This window comes from Pleurodeles waltl, chromosome 5 (genome assembly GCF_031143425.1).
Source record: "Pleurodeles waltl isolate 20211129_DDA chromosome 5, aPleWal1.hap1.20221129, whole genome shotgun sequence".
Classification (NCBI taxonomy): Eukaryota; Metazoa; Chordata; class Amphibia; order Caudata; family Salamandridae; genus Pleurodeles; species Pleurodeles waltl.
This window is the reverse complement of record NC_090444.1, coordinates 1,864,734,599-1,864,758,000: the sequence shown is the minus strand read 5'-3', so window position 1 is coordinate 1,864,758,000 and position 23,402 is coordinate 1,864,734,599. Positions and strand designations below refer to the sequence as shown.

General features: G+C 47.2%; 1 protein-coding gene across 1 annotated transcript in view; it reads left to right on the top strand.

Annotated features, from left to right (window-relative positions):
* Nucleotides 1–23,402, top strand: part of CUL9 (cullin 9) — a 576,404-nt gene that overhangs the window by 212,418 nt on the left and 340,584 nt on the right. Inside the window, exon 14 of the mRNA XM_069236395.1 lies at nucleotides 7,526–7,631. Within this exon, the coding sequence (XP_069092496.1) occupies nucleotides 7,526–7,631 (106 nt within the window). The remainder of the gene's footprint in view (nucleotides 1–7,525; nucleotides 7,632–23,402) is intronic.

Here is a 23,402-nt window from a genome sequence, read left to right as displayed (position 1 = left end):
ACAGAGACATCACTACGCCGAAGAGCAAAAAAGTGTTGTCGGAACCGAAAAAGGCAGCCAAAAAGGTTTCGGTACCGAAACATCCGGCCTCCGAACCGAAAACAAGTTCCGACACAGAGGAACAAGGCCTCTCCTCACAAATGCAAACACATAGATTTGGACAGGAGCTAGAGACAGTGGAGCCAGATTACACACAAAGAAGGCTCCACATTCAAAAGGAGACAGGGAAGATCAGTACTCTCCCTCCAATAAGAATGAAACGGAAACTTGTCTTCCAAGAAAAAGACAAGCACAGCCACAGGCAAAAGTGGCAAGACAAGTAATCCCATCACCATCTCCACAACGCTCACCACAACCATCACCGGTAGCCACTCCACCAATGATGCAGTCCCCAACTCATACATGGATGAGTCAGGATGATCCAGACTCGTGGGATCTTTATGATGCACCAGTGTCCGATAACAGTCCTGACTGTTATCCAGCTAGACCGTCACCACCTGAGGACTCTACCGCCTACACACAGGTGGTCCAAGAGCAGCGGCGTTTCATAATGTCAGCCTACATGCAGAGCCAATTGAAGACGACTTTCTATTTAACACACTGTCGTCCACAAATAGCCAGTACCAGAGCCTCCCCATGCTACCTGGAATGCTAAAACACTCCAAACAAGTGTTTGAAGAGCCTGTCAAAGGAAGGGCCATAACTCCAAGGGTGGAGAAAAAATATAAACCGCCACCAACAGACCCTGTGTACATCACACAACAGTTAACACCAGACTCAGTGGTAGTAGGTGCAGCACGCAAGAGGGCAAACTCACACACCTCTGGAGATGCACCACCTCCAGACAAAGAGAGCCGTAAGTTCGACGCGGCTGGGAAAAGAGTGGCGGCACAAGCAGCCAACCAATGGCGCATTGCCAACTCACAGGCATTGTTGGCAAGATATGACAGGGCTCATTGGGACGAAATGCAACATTTTATAGAACATTTGCCCAAGGAGTTCCAAAAACGAGCGCAACAAGTGGTGGAGGAAGGACAGAGTATCTCGAACAATCAGATACGGTCAGCAATGGATGCAGCAGACACAGCTGCTAGGACTGTCAATACAGCAGTAACAATACGGAGACATGCATGGCTGCGTACATCTGGATTCAAGCCGGAAATACAACAAGCCGTGCTGAATATGCCATTTAACGGACAGCAGTTGTTTGGGCCGGAGGTGGACACTGCTATTGAAAAACTTAAAAAAGACATTGATACGGCCAAAGCCATGGGCGCACTCTACTCCCCACAGAGCAGAGGCACATTTCGAAAATCACAGTTTCGAGGGGGGTTTCGAGGACAAAGCACTGAACCACAACCTCACAAACAAGGCCCACTTATCAGAGCCAATACCAGCGGGGAACGTTTCGGGGACAGTATAGAGGGGGACAGTTCCCAAAGAGTAGAGGGAAGTTCCAAAGTCCCAAAACTCCACAAAATAAACAGTGACTTCCATGTCACAAATCCCCAACACATAACACCAGTGGGGGGGGAGACTAACCAAGTTCTACAAAAACTGGGAGGAAGTAACAGACACGTGGGTCCTAGCCATTATCCAGCATGGTTATTGCATAGAATTTCTAGAATTCCCTCCAAATGTCCCACAGAAAACACACAACATGTCAAAACAACACATAGATCTTCTACAACTAGAAGTTCAAGCATTGTTGCAAAAAGATGCAATAGAGTTTGTACCAATTCATCAAAGAGGAAGAGGAGTTTACTCTCTGTACTTTCTCATACCCAAAAAAGACACAACTCTAAGACCTATATTAGACCTCAGAACATTAAATATCTACATCAAATCAGATCACTTTCACATGGTGACACTGCAGGACGTAATCCCATTGCTCAAACAACAAGACTACATGACAACACTAGACCTAAAGGATGCGTACTTCCATATACCGATACATCCTTCACACAGAAAGTACTTAAGGTTTGTATTCCAAGGGGTACATTACCAATTCAAAGTGTTGCCATTCGGGATAACTGCGCCAAGAGTTTTTACAAAATGCCTGGCAGTAGTGGCTGCTCATATCAGAAGACAGCAAATACATGTGTTCCCGTACCTAGACGATTGGTTAATAAAAACCAACATGCAGGAACGGTGCTCACAACACACAAAGTATGTCATAGAAACCCTTCACAAACTAGGTTTCTCACTCAACTACAAGAAGTCACACCTTCAGCCGTGTCAAATACAATACTTAGGAGCGACAATCAACACAACAAAAGGGATTGCCACTCCAAGTCCACAAAGGGTACAGGCATTTCACAATGTAATACAGGCCATGCACCCAAAACAAAAGATACAAGTCAAAATAGTGATGAAACTACTAGGCATGATGTCCTCATGCATAGCCATTGTCCCAAACGCAAGGTTGCACATGCGGCCCTTACAACAGTGCCTAGCATCACAGTGGTCACAGGCACAGGGTCAACTTCAAGATCTAGTGTTGATAGACCGCCAAACATACACCTCGCTTCAATGGTGGAACAGTATAAATTTAAACAAAGGGCGGCCTTTCCAAGACCCAGTGCCTCAATACGTAATAACAACGGATGCCTCCATGATAGGGTGGGGAGCACACCTCAACCAACACAGCATCCAAGGACAATGGGACACTCAACAGAGACAGTTTCACATAAATCACTTAGAATTACTGGCAGTATTTCTAGCGTTGAAAGCTTTTCAACCTATAATAATCCACAAACACATTCTTGTCAAAACAGACAACATGACAACGATGTATTATCTGAACAAACAGGGAGGAACACACTCAACACAGTTGTGTCTCCTGGCACAGAAAATTTGGCATTGGGCGATTCACAACCACATTCGCCTAATAGCGCAGTTCATTCCAGGAATTCAGAACCAGTTAGCAGACAATCTCTCTCGGGATCACCAACAGATCCACGAATGGGAGATTCAACCCCAAATACTAAACACTTACTTCCAAAGATGGGGAACACCACAAATAGATCTATTTGCAACAAAAGAAAATGCAAAATGACAAAACTTCGCATCCAGGTACCCACAGGATCAGTCTCAGGGCAATGCGTTATGGATGAGTTGGTCAGGGATATTTGCATACGCTTTTCCCCCTCTCCCACTCCTTCCATATCTAGTAAACAAATTGAGTCAAAACAAACTCAAACTCATACTAATAGCACCAACTTGGGCAAGACAACCTTGGTACACAACACTACTAGACCTTTCAGTAGTGCCTCATGTCAAACTACCGAACAGACCAGATCTGTTAACTCAACACAAACAACAGATCAGACACCCAAATCCAGTATCGCTGAATCTAGCAATTTGGCTCCTGAAGTCTTAGAATTCGGACATCTAGACCTTACACAGGAATTTATGGAGGTTATAAAACAAGCTAGAAAACCAACCACAAGACATAGCTATGCAAATAAGTGGAAAAGATTTGTTTATTACTGCCATAATAGACAAATTCAACCCTTACATGCATCTGCTAAAGACATCGTTGGCTACCTACTGCCCTTACAAAAGTCAAAAGCTAGCTTTCTCATCCATTAAAATACATCTCACAGCAATTTCAGCTTATCTGCAAATTACGCATTCAACTTCACTATTTAGGATACCAGTCATAAAGGCTTTTATGGAGGGACTGAAAAGAATTATCCCACCAAGAACACCACCAGTTCCTTTGTGGAACCTCAACATTGTCTTAACACGGATCATGGGTCCACCGTTTGAACCCATGCACTCATGTGAGATACAATATTTAACATGGAAAGTAGCATTTCTAATTGCCATCACATCTCTAAGAAGAGTAAGTGAAATACAGGCATTTACCATACAAGAACCCTTTATTCAGATACACAAGAATAAAGTAGTCTTACAAACAAATCCAAAGTTCTTACCAAAAGTCATATCACTGTTCCACTTAAATCAAACAGTAGAACTACCAGTGTTCTTTTCTGTACCAGATTCTGTAGCTGAAAGAGCACTACATACATTAGACATCAAAAGAGCATTAATGTACTACATTGACAGAACAAAACATATTCGAAAAACAAAACAACTATTTGTTGCTTTCCAAAAACCTCATACAGGGAATCCAATATCCAAACAAGGCATTGCTAGATGGATAGTTAAATACATTCAAACCTGTTATCTCAAAGCAAAAAGAGAACTGCCTATCACCAAAGGCACACTCAACTAGGAAGAAAGGTGCTACCATGGCCTTTCTAGGAAATATTTCAATGAATGAAATATGTAAGGCTGCCACATGGTCTACGCCTCATACGTTCACCAAGCATTACTGTGTGGATGTGTTAACAGCACAACAAGCCACAGTAGGACAAGCAGTGGGGAGATAACTGCTTACTAGTCTATGCAAAGCATGTGTATCTGCAGCTACACAGGCCACCGAACGGAAAATGTCACTTACCCAGTGTACATCTGTTCGTGGCATGATACGCTGCAGATTCACATGCGCCACCCGCCTCCCCGGGAGCCTGTAGCCGTTTGAAGTTGATCTTAAACATTTGTAAATTTGTAAATATATCGCTTTAAATCACATTATGTACATACATTTTAACTCCATTGCATGGGCACTATTACTATAATACACAACTCCTACCTCACCCTCTGCGGGGAAAATAATCTAAGATGGAGTTGACGCCCATGCGCAATGGAGCCGAAATGGGAGGAGTCCCTCGATCTTGTGACTCGAAAAGACTTCTTCGAAGAAAAACAACTTGTAACACTCCGAGCCCAACACTAGATGGCGGGATGTGCAAAGCATGTGAATCTGCAGCGTCTCATGCCACGAACAGATGTACACTGGGTAAGTGACATTTTCCATATATATATATATATATATATATATATATATATATATATATATATATATATATATATATTACTGTTCCCATTGACTTCTGTGGTGAGTTAATATATATTGCTCCTGCTCTCATTGATTTCAGTGGTGAGTTATAGTATGAATATATATTGGTACTGCTCCCATTGACTTCTGTGGTGAGTTAATGTATATTGCTCCTGCTCATTTCAGTGGTGTACTATTATATACATATGTATTGCTCCTGCTCCCATTGATTTCACTGGTGCATTATAATATAAATATATGTTGGTATGCTCCCACTGATTTCAGTGATGTTGCTTTAATGGAACATAACAAGTTGCTGCTTTTCTGAGTGTTGTGACACCCTGGCAAGGCCACAGTATGCCTGCCTTATTGATAATGGTACCCCCTGATATTATTGTCTATTATAGGTATGGGGTATTGCGATTTATAGCATTCAGGACATCTCTAGGGGTGCAGTGTGTTATGAGGGTGTCACCAAAGGTATTTCTATCTATCTAATTGTACATGTTTGTAATGTAATGCAATTTATTAAGTGGTATGTGGAATGAAAGTACTGTGGTGGTGTTGCGTACCAGTGAGCTGCGGTTACTTGACCACAACACCCACCCTGAGTAGGTTGTGTGTGGGCTGCTCTGTTTCACTACCGTGAGGGAGCCCAGTGCTACGGGGGTACCTGGATTCCAATGAAAAGACTATTGCAAACCTATTACTTGTGAAGGATTGACATCCTTCTCAATTAATAACCCAGTTTCTTACAAAGGCCATTCTACCAGGGCCAAAGCTGCTACTAAGGCATTGGCTTGAGGGATGCGTGTTGTTGGAGTCTGCCACATTGTGATGTGTAAGTCGGTGCATTCGTTCACAAAGCAGTACTCTTGATTTCAGAGGACAGGGTCATTGGCTTGTTCGGTCCTGCAGGACTTTTGGTCCGAATTCACTCCCCTGACCCTCTACCTTTGGTATGAGAGATTACTGCTTTGCTGTCTATTCTAACAGCAAGGAATCTGCAGTTAGAAGTACCCATCAGAAGAACAAGTTATTAGCTCTAGTCTGTCACATCTGCTGTGGTGCAAAGCCTGCGCAAAGTTGCTCAATCCCTCATGCAGGCACACTGGAGTACTGCTGTTGAAATTCTAGTACCTGTTCAGGATGAAAGGCTCACCTGGCTAACTGCACGTAATTCCACATGTTATCATTGCCTAACTGAGTGATACTTATTTTATCAGTCTGCGAGCGACGCATTGCCCAGGGAACCAGCCATCAATCACACATGCGGCTTATATTGTAAACTGAGGTCTCAGGAGTAGGTTTGTTAGCTTACCTGGATATCTTAACAGAATCTTAGGTCTAGTTTGACAGTGCAGCTGTGTTAGACCTATTGTTGCCTTTGATTTAAAGTATACACAAAGCAGGTTTTGCTCTGCCCAGCGCAGCGTTATCTCACTGCATGCTGTTACATGTGTGGTTTATTTTTCTGCCTCCTATAAAGTGTTGCCATTGTAAACATACACAGTGGGCACTTGTATCTCAGAATCTCACTGAGTAATTACACATTATATTATTTGTTGTCAGTGCTTTGTATACTCATAGTTTTGGTTTCCCTGTGCAGGGTTTAAAAAAAATAAACTGTTTATAATCCTTATCTAGGTTGAACTGTAATCATTATGCAGTTCTGTTTGTGATACCATAAAAATGTTTACATAGCTTCCACTTGTATCCTCTACATGTTCATGCTATCCCTATAGGTAGCTAGAGATAGTAGTTTAATTCCTCCCTTTGCCAACCCCCTGGCATCCTATCCATTGTCTTTTAGTTTAGTTCACTCCTTCACAGGGCAGATATATTTCTGCCTTTTCGACAGCTGCTAGGTTATAAATAGGGCTCTTGGTTTTATGGTATTTATTTTTGACATTTGGGTCTGAAATTATCCATATTTATTTGAAGTTCATTTTATCTGTATTAATCCATACTTATTTTTAACAACTTTTATCTGTTTTTTTATCCCTATTTATTATGTGGTTACCATAAGAAAGGAAGCCGCAATGGGCACATTTCCACGTGTTTACCTGACATGTATTTTCTCCTGTTTGTTTAGTGGGGTTTAGTCCTTAACAATACAACACAATCATTTGAAATCATTTGCACAATAGAACATCTCAAACCACTGTACTGCAGCAGTTATTGATGGTTCATTAAGAACTTTTTAAAACTTTTTTTTTAAATCCTGCCAGTTTACACATCTGTTTACCTAGCACGCATGGTAGACAGCAATGAGAATTGTCCTGGAGAAAACATACTTTCTGTATTTTGCCATATTTAAAAACAAATACAGACATGAAAATAGTTTTCTGTCTATATTTATCTGTAAAAATCAGTAAAAACTGAAAACTGTGAGCCTTAGTTATAAATATGTCACATCCTTCCTTTTATAGTAAGCAGACATCTTTTAATGTTTTATCCAGAACACAAAACACAAGCCAGACTGATTGGCTTTGCCATTGCTTGTTTTGTTTGGCAGCGTTTTAGCCATGGGTCTAGTGTGACTATGGTTGTGATGTGTATTCCCTGCCCTCCGTTTAATATTTCTGCCCATTGTTTATCTGCTTTGCTTTTCAGGATTTTGACCAAGTTCCTGGATAATTACCAGGAGGATGTGCTGCCCTGGCATGAGAGCATTGAGCCCTGCTTGTCCTCCATGTCAGCCCACAATACTGATCGAGAGGTAAGTGGGAGGTGGCCGTGATCATAAGATATTGGATTCGGAGGGGCTGGAGGCACTTCACAAGTACAGATCTACTCGATCAGGGATGTCTAACTGTAGGAAGTTGGCTCTGTATGTGCTATTTCAAAGTAAGGAATAGCATGCACAGAGTCCAAGGGTTCCCCTTAGAGGTAAAATAGTGGTAAAAAGAGATAATACTAATGCTCTATTTTGTGGTAGTGTGGTCGAGCAGTAGGCTTATCCAAGGAGTAGTGTTAAGCATTTGTTGTACATACACATAGACAATAAATGAGGTACACACACTCAGAGACAAATCCAGCCAATAGGTTTTTATATAGAAAAATATCTTTTCTTAGTTTATTTTACGAACCACAGGTTCAAATTCTACATGTAATATCTCATTCGAAAGGTATTGCAGGTAAGTACTTTAGGAACTTCAAATCATCAAAATTGCATGTATACTTTTCAAGTTATTCACAAATAGCTGTTTTAAAAGTGGACACTTAGTGCAATTTTCACAGTTCCTAGGGGAGGTAAGTATTTGTTAGGTTAACCAGGTAAGTAAGACACTTACAGGGCTTAGTTCTTGGTCCAAGGTAGCCCACCGTTGGGGGTTCAGAGCAACCCCAAAGTCACCACACCAGCAGCTCAGGGCCGGTCAGGTGCAGAGTTCAAAGTGGTGCCCAAAACACATAGGCTAGAATGGAGAGAAGGGGGTGCCCCGGTTCCGGTCTGCTTGCAGGTAAGTACCCGCGTCTTCGGAGGGCAGACCAGGGGGGTTTTGTAGGGCACCGGGGGGGACACAAGTCCACACAGAAATTTCACCCTCAGCAGCGCGGGGGCGGCCGGGTGCAGTGTAGGAACAGGCGTCGGGTTCGCAATGTTAGTCTATGAGAGATCTCGGGATCTCTTCAGCGCTGCAGGCAGGCAAGGGGGGGATTCCTCGGGGAAACCTCCACTTGGGCAAGGGAGAGGGACTCCTGGGGGTCACTTCTCCAGTGAAAGTCCGGTCCTTCAGGTCCTGGGGGCTGCGGGTGCAGGGTCTCTCCCAGGCGTCGGGACTTTAGGTTCAAAGAGTCGCGGTCAGGGGAAGCCTCGGGATTCCCTCTGCAGGCGGCGCTGTGGGGGCTCAGGGGGGACAGGTTTTGGTACTCACAGCATCAGAGTAGTCCTGGGGTCCCTCCTGAGGTGTTGGATCGCCACCAGCCGAGTCGGGGTCGCCGGGTGCAGTGTTGCAAGTCTCACGCTTCTTGCGGGGAGCTTGCAGGGTTCTTTAAAGCTGCTGGAAACAAAGTTGCAGCTTTTCTTGGAGCAGGTCCGCTGTCCTCGGGAGTTTCTTGTCTTTTCGAAGTAGGGGCAGTCCTCAGAGGATGTCGAGGTCGCTGGTCCCTTTGGAAGGCGTCGCTGGAGCAGGATCTTTGGAAGGCAGGAGACAGGCCGGTGAGTTTCTGGAGCCAAGGCAGTTGTCGTCTTCTGGTCTTCCTCTGCAGGGGTTTTCAGCTAGGCAGTCCTTCTTCTTGTAGTTGCAGGAATCTAATTTTCTAGGGTTCAGGGTAGCCCTTAAATACTAAATTTAAGGGCGTGTTTAGGTCTGGGGGGTTAGTAGCCAATGGCTACTAGCCCTGAGGGTGGGTACACCCTCTTTGTGCCTCCTCCCAAGGGGAGGGGGTCACAATCCTAACCCTATTGGGGGAATCCTCCATCTGCAAGATGGAGGATTTCTAAAAGTTAGAGTCACTTCAGCTCAGGACACCTTAGGGGCTGTCCTGACTGGCCAGTGACTCCTCCTTGTTGCTTTCTTTGTTCCCTCCAGCCTTGCCGCCAAAAGTGGGGGCCGTGGCCGGAGGGGGCGGGCAACTCCACTAAGCTGGAGTGCCCTGCTGGGCTGTGACAAAGGGGTGAGCCTTTGAGGCTCACCGCCAGGTGTTACAGCTCCTGCCTGGGGGAGGTGTTAGCATCTCCACCCAGTGCAGGCTTTGTTACTGGCCTCAGAGTGACAAAGGCACTCTCCCCATGGGGCCAGCAACATGTCTCTAGTGTGGCAGGCTGCTGGAACCAGTCAGCCTACACAGATAGTTGGTTAAGTTTCAGGGGGCACCTCTAAGGTGCCCTCTGTGGTGTATTTTACAATAAAATGTACACTGGCATCAGTGTGCATTTATTGTGCTGAGAAGTTTGATACCAAACTTCCCAGTTTTCAGTGTAGCCATTATGGTGCTGTGGAGTTCGTGTTTGACAGACTCCCAGACCATATACTCTTATGGCTACCCTGCACTTACAATGTCTAAGGTTTTGTTTAGACACTGTAGGGGTACCATGCTCATGCACTGGTACCCTCACCTATGGTATAGTGCACCCTGCCTTAGGGCTGTAAGGCCTGCTAGAGGGGTGTCTTACCTATACTGCATAGGCAGTGAGAGGCTGGCATGGCACCCTGAGGGGAGTGCCATGTCGACTTACTCGTTTTGTCCTCACTAGCACACACAAGCTGGCAAGCAGTGTGTCTGTGCTGAGTGAGGGGTCTCCAGGGTGGCATAAGACATGCTGTAGCCCTTAGAGACCTTCCTTGGCATCAGGGCCCTTGGTACTAGAAGTACCAGTTACAAGGGACTTATCTGGATGCCAGGGTCTGCCAATTGTGGATACAAAAGTACAGGTTAGGGAAAGAACACTGGTGCTGGGGCCTGGTTAGCAGGCCTCAGCACACTTTCAATTGTAAACATAGCATCAGCAAAGGCAAAAAAGTCAGGGGGCAACCATGCCAAGGAGGCATTTCCTTACACAACCCCCCCCCAAACGAAAGAGGATGAGACTAACCTTTCCCAAGAGAGTCTTCATTTTCTAAGTGGAAGAACCTGGAAAGGCCATCTGCATTGGCATGGGCAGTCCCAGGTCTGTGTTCCACTATAAAGTCCATTCCCTGTAGGGAGATGGACCACCTCAACAGTTTAGGATTTTCACCTTTCATTTGCATCAGCCATTTGAGAGGTCTGTGGTCAGTTTGAACTAGGAAGTGAGTCCCAAAGAGGTATGGTCTCAGCTTCTTCAGGGACCAAACCACAGCAAAGGCCTCCCTCTCAATGGCACTCCAACGCTGCTCCCTGGGGAGTAACCTCCTGCTAATGAAAGCAACAGGCTGGTCAAGGCCATCATCATTTGTTTGGGACAAAACTGCCCCTATCCCATGTTCAGAGGCATCAGTCTGCACAATGAACTGCTTAGAATAATCTGGAGCTTTTAGAACTGGTGCTGAGCACATTGCTTGTTTCAGGGTGTCAAAGGCCTGTTGGCATTCCACAGTCCAGTTCACTTTCTTGGGCATTTTCTTGGAGGTGAGTTCAGTGAGGGCTGTCACAATGGATCCATATCCCTTCACAAACCTCCTGTAATACCCAGTCAAGCCAAGGAATGCCCTGACTTGAGTCTGGGTTTTTGGAGCTACCCAGTCCAGAATAGTCTGGATCTTGGGTTGGAGTGGCTGAACTTGGCCTCCACCTACAAGGTGGCCCAAGTAAACCACAGTTCCCTGCCCTATCTGGCATTTGGATGCCTTGATAGAGAGGCCTGCAGATTGCAGAGCCTTCAAAACCTTCTTCAGGTGGACCAGGTGATCCTGCCAGGTGGAGCTAAAGACAGCAATATCATCAAGATAAGCTGTGCTAAAGGACTCCAAGCCAGCAAGGACTTGATTCACCAACCTTTGGAAGGTGGCAGGGGCATTCTTTAAACCAAAGGGCATAACAGTAAACTGATAATGCCCATCAGGTGTGGAGAATGCTGTTTTCTCTTTTGCTCCAGGTGCCATTTTTATTTGCCAGTACCCTGCTGTCAAGTCAAAGGTACTTAAGAATTTGGCAGCACCTAATTTGTCTATGAGCTCATCAGCTCTTGGAATTGGATGAGCATCTGTCTTGGTGACAGAATTGAGCCCTCTGTAGTCCACACAAAACCTCATCTCTTTCTTTCCATCTTTGGTGTGAGGTTTGGGGACTAAGACCACTGGGCTAGCCCAGGGGCTGTCAGAGCGCTCAATTACTCCCAATTCCAGCATCTTGTGGACTTCCACCTTGATGCTTTCTTTAACATGGTCAGATTGTCTAAAGATTTTGTTCTTGACAGGCATGCTGTCTCCTGTGTCCACATCATGGGTACACAGGTGTGTCTGACCAGGGGTTAAGGAGAAGAGTTCAGGAAACTGTTGTAGGACTCTCCTACAATCAGCTTGCTGTTGGCCAGAGAGGGTGTCTGAGTAGATCACTCCATCTACTGTGCCATCTTTTGGGTCTGATGACAGAAGATCAGGGAGAGGTTCACTCTCTGCCTCCTGATCCTCATCTGTTACCATCAACAGATTGACATCAGCCCTGTCGTGGAAGAGCTTAAGGCGGTTTACATGGATCACCCTCTTGGGGCTCCTGCTTGTGCCCAGGTCCACCAGGTAGGTGACCTGACTCTTCCTTTCTAGTACTGGGTAAGGGCCACTCCATTTGTCCTGGAGTGCCCTGGGAGCAACAGGCTCCAGAACCCAGACTTTCTGCCCTGGTTGGAACTCAACCAGTGCAGCCTTTTGGTCATACCAAAACTTCTGGAGCTGTTGGCTGGCCTCAAGGTTTTTGGTTGCCTTTTCCATGTACTCTGCCATTCTAGAGCGAAGGCCAAGTACATAGTCCACTATGTCCTGTTTAGGCTCATGGAGAGGTCTCTCCCAGCCTTCTTTAACAAGGGCAAGTGGTCCCCTTACAGGATGACCAAACAGAAGTTCAAAGGGTGAGAATCCTACTCCCTTCTGTGGCACCTCTCTGTAAGCGAAAAGCAGACATGGCAAGAGGACATCCCATCTCCTTTTGAGTTTTTCTGGGAGCCCCATGATCATGCCTTTTAATGTCTTGTTGAATCTCTCAACCAAGCCATTAGTTTGTGGATGGTATGGTGTAGTGAATTTATAAGTCACTCCACACTCATTCCACATGTGCTTTAGGTATGCTGACATGAAGTTGGTACCTCTGTCAGACACCACCTCCTTAGGGAAACCCACTCTGGTAAAGATACCAATGAGGGCCTTGGCTACTGCAGGGGCAGTAGTCGACCTAAGGGGAATAGCTTCAGGATACCTGGTAGCATGATCCACTACTACCAGGATATACATATTTCCTGAGGCTGTGGGAGGTTCTAGTGGACCAACTATGTCCACACCCACTCTTTCAAAGGGCACCCCCACCACTGGAAGTGGAATGAGGGGGGCCTTTGGATGCCCACCTGTCTTACCACTGGCTTGACAGGTGGGGCAGGAGAGGCAAAACTCCTTAACCATGTTGGACATATTGGGCCAGTAGAAGTGGTTGACTAACCTCTCCCACGTCTTGGTTTGTCCCAAATGTCCAGCAAGGGGAATGTCATGGGCCAATGTTAGGATGAACTTCCTGAACAGCTGAGGCACTACCACTCTCCTAGTGGCACCAGGTTTGGGGTCTCTGGCCTCAGTGTACAGGAGTCCATCTTCCCAATAGACCCTATGCGTTCCATTTTTCTTGCCTTTGGACTCTTCAGCAGCTTGCTGCCTAAGGCCTTCAAGAGAGGGACAGGTTTCTTGTCCCTTACACAGCTCCTCCCTTGAGGGTCCCCCTGGGTCTAAGAGCTCAACCTGATAAGGTTCAAGCTCCAAAGGCTCAGTTCCCTCAGAGGGCAGAACTTCTTCCTGAGAAGAGAGGTTCCCTTTCTTTTGCTGTGTTGCAGTTGGCTTCCCAACTGACTTTCCTGTTCTCTTGGTAGGCTGGGCCATTTTTCCAGACTCCAGCTCTACTTTTTCACCCTGTGCCTTGCATTGTGCTCTTGTTTTCACACACACCAGTTCAGGGATACCCAGCATTGCTGCATGGGTTTTTAGCTCTACCTCAGCCCATGCTGAGGACTCCAGGTCATTTCCAAGCAGACAGTCCACTGGGATATTTGAGGAGACCACCACCTGTTTCAGGCCATTGACCCCTCCCCATTCTAAAGTAACCATTGCCATGGGATGTACTTTTCTCTGATTGTCAGCGTTGGTGACTGTGTAAGTTTTTCCAGTCAGGTATTGGCCAGGGGAAACCAGTTTCTCTGTCACCATGGTGACACTGGCACCTGTATCCCTCAGGCCCTCTATTCTAGTCCCATTAATTAAGAGTTGCTGTCTGTATTTTTGCATGTTAGGCGGCCAGACAGCTAGTGTGGCTAAATCCACCCCGCCCTCAGAAACTAGAGTAGCTTCAGTGTGGACCCTGATTTGCTCTGGGCACACTGTTGATCCCACTTGGAGACTAGCCATACCAGTGTTACCTGGATGGGAGTTTGGAGTGGAACCTTTCTTGGGACAGGCCTTGTCTCCAGTTTGGTGTCCATGCTGTTTACAGCTATGACACCAGGCCTTTTTGGGATCAAAGTTTTTACCCTTGTACCCATTGTTTTGTGAAGAGGCTCTGGGCCCACCCTCCTGTGCAGGTTTTTGGGGGCCTGTAGAAGACTCTTTACTATTTTTAGTTTTGGTTGTCTCATCACCCTTCCCCTGGGGAGTCTTTGTGACCCCTTTCTTTTGGTCACCCCCTGTTGAAGTCTTGGACACCCTTGTCTTGACCCAATGGTCCGCCTTCTTTCCCAATTCTTGGGGAGAAATTGGTCCTAGGTCTACCAGATGCTGATGCAGTTTATCATTGAAACAATTACTTAACAGGTGTTCTTTCACAAATAAATTGTACAGCCCATCATAATTACTTACACCACTGCCTTGAATCCAACCATCTAGTGTTTTCACTGAGTAGTCTACAAAGTCAACCCAGGTCTGGCTCGAGGATTTTTGAGCCCCCCTGAATCTAATCCTATACTCCTCAGTGGAGAATCCAAAGCCCTCAATCAGGGTACCCTTCATGAGGTCATAAGATTCTGCATCTTGTCCAGAGAGTGTGAGGAGTCTATCCCTACACTTTCCTGTGAACATTTCCCAAAGGAGAGCACCCCAGTGAGATCTGTTCACTTTTCTGGTTACACAAGCCCTCTCAAAAGCTGTGAACCATTTGGTGATGTCATCACCATCTTCATATTTAGTTACAATCCCTTTAGGGATTTTCAACATGTCAGGAGAATCTCTGACCCTATTTATGTTGCTGCCACCATTGATGGGTCCTAGGCCCATCTCTTGTCTTTCCCTCTCTATGGCTAGGATCTGTCTTTCCAAAGCCAATCTTTTGGCCATCCTGGCTAACTGGATGTCCTCTTCACTGGGGCTATCCTCAGTGATTTCAGAGGTGTTGGTCTCTCCTGTGAGGGAACCAGCATCTCTGACTATTATTTTAGGAGTCAGGGTTTGAGGGACCCTGTCCTCCCTAGATAGGACTGGTAGGGGGGAATTGTCCTCCAAGTCACTATCCTCTTCCTCTGAGTTGCCACCCTCAGAGGGGTTGGCCTTTTCAAACTCTGCCAAAAGCTCCTGGAGCTGTATTTTGGTAGGTTTGGGGCCCATTGTTATTTTCTTTATTTTACAGAGTGACCTTAGCTCCCTCATCTTAAGATGGAGGTAAGGTGTGGTGTCGAGTTCCACCACAGTCACATCTGTGCTAGACATTTTGCTTCTAAAAGTTGGAATACTTTTTAAGAATCTACAACTGGTTCTAGAATCTAATTCAAACTTTTACAAACTTTTAAACTCTAAAAGAAATGCTAAACAGGATCTAACACAAGGCCCTAGCAGGTCTTTTAAGAATTTAGAAAACTTTTCAAATTGCAAAAATCAATTTCTAATGACAATTTTGGAATTTGTCGTGTGATCAGGTATTGGCTGCGTAGTCCAGCAAATGCAAAGTCTTGTACCCCACCGCTGATCCACCAATGTAGGAAGTTGGCTCTGTATGTGCTATTTCAAAGTAAGGAATAGCATGCACAGAGTCCAAGGGTTCCCCTTAGAGGTAAAATAGTGGTAAAAAGAGATAATACTAATGCTCTATTTTGTGGTAGTGTGGTCGAGCAGTAGGCTTATCCAAGGAGTAGTGTTAAGCATTTGTTGTACATACACATAGACAATAAATGAGGTACACACACTCAGAGACAAATCCAGCCAATAGGTTTTTATATAGAAAAATATCTTTTCTTAGTTTATTTTACGAACCACAGGTTCAAATTCTACATGTAATATCTCATTCGAAAGGTATTGCAGGTAAGTACTTTAGGAACTTCAAATCATCAAAATTGCATGTATACTTTTCAAGTTATTCACAAATAGCTGTTTTAAAAGTGGACACTTAGTGCAATTTTCACAGTTCCTAGGGGAGGTAAGTATTTGTTAGGTTAACCAGGTAAGTAAGACACTTACAGGGCTTAGTTCTTGGTCCAAGGTAGCCCACCGTTGGGGGTTCAGAGCAACCCCAAAGTCACCACACCAGCAGCTCAGGGCCGGTCAGGTGCAGAGTTCAAAGTGGTGCCCAAAACACATAGGCTAGAATGGAGAGAAGGGGGTGCCCCGGTTCCGGTCTGCTTGCAGGTAAGTACCCGCGTCTTCGGAGGGCAGACCAGGGGGGTTTTGTAGGGCACCGGGGGGGACACAAGTCCACACAGAAATTTCACCCTCAGCAGCGCGGGGGCGGCCGGGTGCAGTGTAGGAACAGGCGTCGGGTTCGCAATGTTAGTCTATGAGAGATCTCGGGATCTCTTCAGCGCTGCAGGCAGGCAAGGGGGGGATTCCTCGGGGAAACCTCCACTTGGGCAAGGGAGAGGGACTCCTGGGGGTCACTTCTCCAGTGAAAGTCCGGTCCTTCAGGTCCTGGGGGCTGCGGGTGCAGGGTCTCTCCCAGGCGTCGGGACTTTAGGTTCAAAGAGTCGCGGTCAGGGGAAGCCTCGGGATTCCCTCTGCAGGCGGCGCTGTGGGGGCTCAGGGGGGACAGGTTTTGGTACTCACAGCATCAGAGTAGTCCTGGGGTCCCTCCTGAGGTGTTGGATCGCCACCAGCCGAGTCGGGGTCGCCGGGTGCAGTGTTGCAAGTCTCACGCTTCTTGCGGGGAGCTTGCAGGGTTCTTTAAAGCTGCTGGAAACAAAGTTGCAGCTTTTCTTGGAGCAGGTCCGCTGTCCTCGGGAGTTTCTTGTCTTTTCGAAGTAGGGGCAGTCCTCAGAGGATGTCGAGGTCGCTGGTCCCTTTGGAAGGCGTCGCTGGAGCAGGATCTTTGGAAGGCAGGAGACAGGCCGGTGAGTTTCTGGAGCCAAGGCAGTTGTCGTCTTCTGGTCTTCCTCTGCAGGGGTTTTCAGCTAGGCAGTCCTTCTTCTTGTAGTTGCAGGAATCTAATTTTCTAGGGTTCAGGGTAGCCCTTAAATACTAAATTTAAGGGCGTGTTTAGGTCTGGGGGGTTAGTAGCCAATGGCTACTAGCCCTGAGGGTGGGTACACCCTCTTTGTGCCTCCTCCCAAGGGGAGGGGGTCACAATCCTAACCCTATTGGGGGAATCCTCCATCTGCAAGATGGAGGATTTCTAAAAGTTAGAGTCACTTCAGCTCAGGACACCTTAGGGGCTGTCCTGACTGGCCAGTGACTCCTCCTTGTTGCTTTCTTTGTTCCCTCCAGCCTTGCCGCCAAAAGTGGGGGCCGTGGCCGGAGGGGGCGGGCAACTCCACTAAGCTGGAGTGCCCTGCTGGGCTGTGACAAAGGGGTGAGCCTTTGAGGCTCACCGCCAGGTGTTACAGCTCCTGCCTGGGGGAGGTGTTAGCATCTCCACCCAGTGCAGGCTTTGTTACTGGCCTCAGAGTGACAAAGGCACTCTCCCCATGGGGCCAGCAACATGTCTCTAGTGTGGCAGGCTGCTGGAACCAGTCAGCCTACACAGATAGTTGGTTAAGTTTCAGGGGGCACCTCTAAGGTGCCCTCTGTGGTGTATTTTACAATAAAATGTACACTGGCATCAGTGTGCATTTATTGTGCTGAGAAGTTTGATACCAAACTTCCCAGTTTTCAGTGTAGCCATTATGGTGCTGTGGAGTTCGTGTTTGACAGACTCCCAGACCATATACTCTTATGGCTACCCTGCACTTACAATGTCTAAGGTTTTGCTTAGACACTGTAGGGGCACAGTGCTCATGCATTGGTACCCTCACCTATGGTATAGTGCACCCTGCCTTAGGGCTGTAAGGCCTGCTAGAGGGGTGTCTTACCTATACTGCATAGGCAGTGAGAGGCTGGCATGGCACCCTGAGGGGAGTGCCATGTCGACTTACTCGTTTTGTCCTCACTAGCACACACAAGCTGGCAAGCAGTGTGTCTGTGCTGAGTGAGGGGTCTCCAGGGTGGCATAAGACATGCTGCAGCCCTTAGAGACCTTCCTTGGCATCAGGGCCCTTGGTACTAGAAGTACCAGTTACAAGGGACTTATCTGGATGCCAGGGTCTGCCAATTGTGGATACAAAAGTACAGGTTAGGGAAAGAACACTGGTGCTGGGGCCTGGTTAGCAGGCCTCAGCACACTTTCAATTGTAAACATAGCATCAGCAAAGGCAAAAAAGTCAGGGGGCAACCATGCCAAGGAGGCATTTCCTTACACTAACTTTGTCTGCATTACTGATTTCACCACACCGGTTCTTGCCTTAAAGAAAGGTTGTATGTAAGAACATTCTTATATATTCAGATGATTATTTTATCTGCCCTCCTTAACGACGGGTCAATGAATCAAGGAATTGTAAAGCACGGCTAATCCTCAGCAAGTGTCTTTAGGTTCAGGTGTGGACGGTGGTAGACTGACCATCTGTGTTCTTCCGTTGAGGAAGGACTTGATCCAGGTCAGGACTTTGTCTCTGATGCCGGCAAAGAGCAGTCTGTCACAGAGCGTGGAGTGGGAGACAGTGTCAGATGCAGCGGAGAGGTTTGAGGAGGATGAAAGCGGCAGTGCCTCTGCAGTCCTGTATGATGCGCATGTCATCGGTGGCTGCTAAGAGTGCGGTTTCAGTGATGTGGTTGCTTCTGAAACCTTTCTGGGAAGGGTATTGTGTCTCTAGGAACTTAGTGAATTGCTGGTTGTAGGAAAGTACCCTCTTTCTTGGCATGGTTACCCCCATTTTCTTCCTGTTGTCAGTATGTTTGACTGTGTCTACTGGGTTCCTGCTAACCAGGACCCCAGTAGTTTTGCTCTCTCCTCTAAATTGTACCTTTTTCTTCTAACAATCGGCATACTGGTCCCCCAATGTAAGTCCCTAGTATACGGTACCTAGGTACCCAGGGCATTGGGGTTCAAAAGGATCCCTATGGGCTGCAGCAGTTATTCTTCCACCCATAGGGAGCCCATGCAAAGGGATCTGCAGGCCTACCATTGCAGCCTCTGTGAAACTGGTGTATGCACCCGTTTTCACTAAAGGTCATTACACCAGGTCACTATAAGTCACTCCTATGGTAGACCCTCTCAACCCAGAAGGCAGGGTGCAGGTACCTGTGTGTGAGGGCACCCTGCACTAGCTGAGGTGCCCCCACAAACTCCAGATCCATTTTCCTGGACTTCGGACTAGTGCTTCTAGTATCAACAGTAGTGGTGGGTCAGGCACTAACAGCCATTCCAAGGGTGTAGCTAGGCTCACTTTAGGAAGTGTGGTGGGGCTGTCTTAGTTAGGGAAACAACTGAGGCTGTTTAGTCTCAGATGGGGACATTGATGTTGCCAACCTTGCTGCCTGTCCCCTTAATTTGGGTAAGTACAGGCAGCTGCCCTTGATAAATAGTGTTCAGGCAGAGGCCTACAGGGACAAAGGTGCCAGTGTCACTATGGTGACTAAAAAACTGGTGTCCCCTGAGCAACATGTACTTGGTCATCAGTACCAAGTGACTGACGCCCACCACAACACTGTATGTCACCCCATGACAGTTGTTGACTTTAGCTGGTGGGAGGTCGGGGGGGGGCTACTGGCCCAAAGAAGGTTGTAGTGTCCACAGACCTACCTGTAGAGTCTCTCTTGGGAAATGACTTGGAGACTTCAGCTTGGGCTGAAGTGGAGTTGGAGACCCGTGCAGCAATGCTGGGCATCCCCGGGCATATTTTTTCTTTGAATAGGGCTCAGGCCAACAAGCAGAAAGAAAAAGGAATCTTGGAGCCTGGAACAATGGCCCAAGAGGCTCCCAAAGCCAAGGGTAGAAAGGGCAAAAGGTTGCCCTCTAACCCTCCCTCCAGTGAGGATTCCCCCTTTGAGTAGGAGGAATCCACTCCCTTGGCAGAACCTACACCTGAGGAGTTGAAAGCTGATAGAGCTGAACTTGAAGGTGCAGGGGGGCTTGCCAGAGAGGAGTTCAATAGGGAATAGCACACCTGTCCCACACTGGAAGGGTTAAGACAGCAAACTGCCCTTCAGGAAACAGGGCATGTCAGTGGCACCCACAAATATTGAGAAGACAACCTCTTATACTCTGAAGCAAGGGAACCCAAACCTGGTGCCACCAGGAGGTTGGTAGTACCTCTGCCATATAGAGATGATTTTTTGTTGACACTTGCACATGACATACCCCTGGCAGGTCACCTCGGCCAAAGCAAGACTTGGGACAGACTAGTCCCACACTTTAATTGGCCCCATATGGCTGAAGATACAAAGGAGTTTTGTCACTCCTGTGTCACCTGCAAAGCCAGTGGCAAGACAGGTGGCACCCCAAAGTCCCCCCTAATTCCACTACCAGTGGTTGGGGTTCCGTTTGAGAGGGTTGAGGGGGATATTGTTGGCCCCCTAGACCCACCCACTGCCTCTTGAAACAGATTCATACTGCTGGTGGTGGACCATGCCAACAGTTATCCTGAGACTATCCCTCTATGGACCACTACAGCTCCTGCAGTGGCAAAGGCCCTCCTGGGAATCTTCTCCAGGGTGGGCTTTCCAAAAGAGGTGGTATCAGACAGAGGTACAAAATTCATGTCCCGTACCTTAATGCCATGTGGTGTAACCTGCAAGCCCCCCTCCCCCCCAAAAAAAACCCAATGGTTTGGTTGAGAGGTTCTATAAGACTCTCAAAGGCATGATTATAGGACTCTATGAAAAACTCAGGAGGAGATGGGATGTCCTATTGCCATGCCTCCTCTTTACCTACAGGAAGGTTCCTCAGAAGGGAGTGGGCTACATACTCTTCTGTTTGCACACCTGTTAGGGGTCCACTTGCACTTGTAAGGGTAGGATGGGAGCAACCTCCTAAACACATTGTGGATTTTGTTCTTGGCCTCAGATCCAGGATAGCTGAGTACATGAAAAAGGCCACTAAAAACCTTCAGGCCAGCCAAGAACTGCAAAAGCAGTGGTATGACCAGAAGGCTGGCCTAACTGTGTACCAGCCAGGACAGAAATTGTGGGTCCTGGAGCCTATGGCTCTAGGGCACTCCAAGGCAAATGGAGTGGTCCCCACACTGTAGTGGAGAAAAAGGGTGAGGTCACCTATTTGGTTGACCTTGGCACTCCCAGAAGCCACCTCAGGGTGCTTCAGCTGAATGGCTCAATGGGTGGAGTTGTCCTAGCAGACTGCCTTTCTGAATCCCAGAAAGAGGACTTTAGGAACCTCCTAGGCCAGTCAGTTCTCTGAACTGTTTTCACCGACACCTGGTCAGACAACATGGTGTGAGCACACCATTGACACAGGGGACAGCTTGCCTGTTAAAAGTAAACTTTACAGCCAACCTGATCATGTTAGAGATTGCATCAAAGCTCAAGTGCAAAGGATGCTAGACCTAGGAGTGATTGAGCACTCTGACAGCCCTTGGGCTAGCCCAGTGGTGCTGGTTACCAAAACCTCACTCACAGAATGGAAAAAGAGATGAGGTTCTGTGTTGACTACAGAGGGCTCAACACAGTCACCAATACTGATGCTCACCCTATTCCCAGGGCAGATGAGCTAATTGATACACTGGCATCTGCCAAGTATCTAAGCACCTTTGACTTGACTGCAGGATATTGGCAGATCAGATTGTCACAGGGTGCAAAACCAATAACTGTGTTCTCAACCATTGGAAGGCATTATCAATTTACTGTTATGTCCTTTGGTTTGAAAAATGCACCTGCCACTTTTCAGAGGCTGGTGAATACAGTCCTCCAAGGTTTGGAAGCCTATAGTGCAGCCTATACCGATGACATAGCTGTCTTTAGTTCCACCTGGGATGATCACCTGGTCCACCTCTGGAGTGTTTTGGAGGCCCTGCAAAAGGCAGGCCTCACTATCAAGGCCTCTAAGTGCCAGATAGGGCAGGGGAAAGTGAATATCTGAGCCACCTGGTAGGTGGATGCCAGATTTAACCATTGCAGGGGTAGATCCAGAGTGTCTTAGAATGGACTCCCCCCCCCCTACTTCACAAACACAGGTGAGAGCCTTCCTAGGCCTCATTGGGTACTACAGGAGGTTCATCAAGAATTATGGCTCCACTGTAGCCCATCTTAATGACCTCACATCTAAAATGATGCCGAAAAAAGCTTTATGGACAGCCAGCTGTCAGAAAGCTTTTGAGGACCTTGAACAGGCCATGTGCTCTGCACCAGTGTTAAAAAGCCCTGACTACTCCAAGACATTCATTGTCCAAACGGAGGCTTCAGAGGTAGGGGTGGAGGCAGTTCTTTTTCAGCTCAACACGGAGGGCCAGGATCAAACAGTTGCTTTTATCCACAGAAGATTGACCCCTAGAGAGAAGCTTTGTTCAGCTGTAGAATGGGAGGCCTTTGCTGTGGTCTGGGGCTTGAAGAAGCTGAGGTCATACCTGTTTGGCATCCAGTTCATTTTTTAAACAGACCACAAGCCCCTTCTATGGCTCAAACAGATGAAGAGAGAAAACCCTAAATTGTTGAGGTGGTCCATATCCCTACAGGGAATGGACTATACAGTGGAACATAGAGCTGGGACTCTCCAGATATTTCCACTTAGACAATTAAGACTCATCTGGGCAAGGTTAGCCTTCGTGTCTTTTGCTTGATAGGGGTGGGGGGGGGTTGTTGACATGGTTACCCCCATTTTCTGCCTGTTGTCAGTATATTTGACTGTGTCTACTGGGTTCCTGCTAACCAGGACCCCAGGAGTTTTGCTCCCTCCTCAACATTGTATTGTTTTCTTCTCAAAATTGGCATACTGGTCCCCCCCCCCCCCCCCATGTAAGTCCCTACTATATGGTACCTAGGTACCCAGGGCATTGGGGTTCCAGGGTATCCCTATAGGTTGCAGCAGTTATTCTGCCACCCGTAGGGAGCCCATGCAAAGGGTTCTGCAGGCCTGCCATTGCGGACTGCGTGAAAAGGTGCATGCACCTGTTTTCACTAAAGGTCACTACACAAGGTCACAATGTCACCCCTATGGTAGGCCCTCTCAGCCCAGTGGGCAGGGTGCAGGTACCTGTGTGTGAGGGCCCCCCTGGACTAGCAGAGGTGCCCCCACAAACTCCAGATCCATTTTCCTGGACTTTGTGAGTGCAGGAACTCCATTTCACGTGTGTACTGGACGTAGGTGACTATCTTTATCCAGCTACATAATGGTAACTCCGAACCTGGGCATGTTAGGTATCGGACATGTCCTAATCATACCCCAGTGCTGTTGCAAGTATTGGAAGTATGGTTCCTTGCACTCTGGGGGCTCCTTAGAGGACCCCCAGCATTGCTACCACCAGTCTTACAGGGTTTTCCGGGCAGCCCTGCTGCTACCCCTCAGACAGGTTTCTACCCTCCTGCTGCTTGATATGATCAAGCATAGGTAGGCAGAACAAAGGATTTCCTTTGGGAGGGGGAGGTAACACCCTCTCCCTTTGGAAATAGTGTAGCTGGCTTGGGAGGGGTAGCCTCCC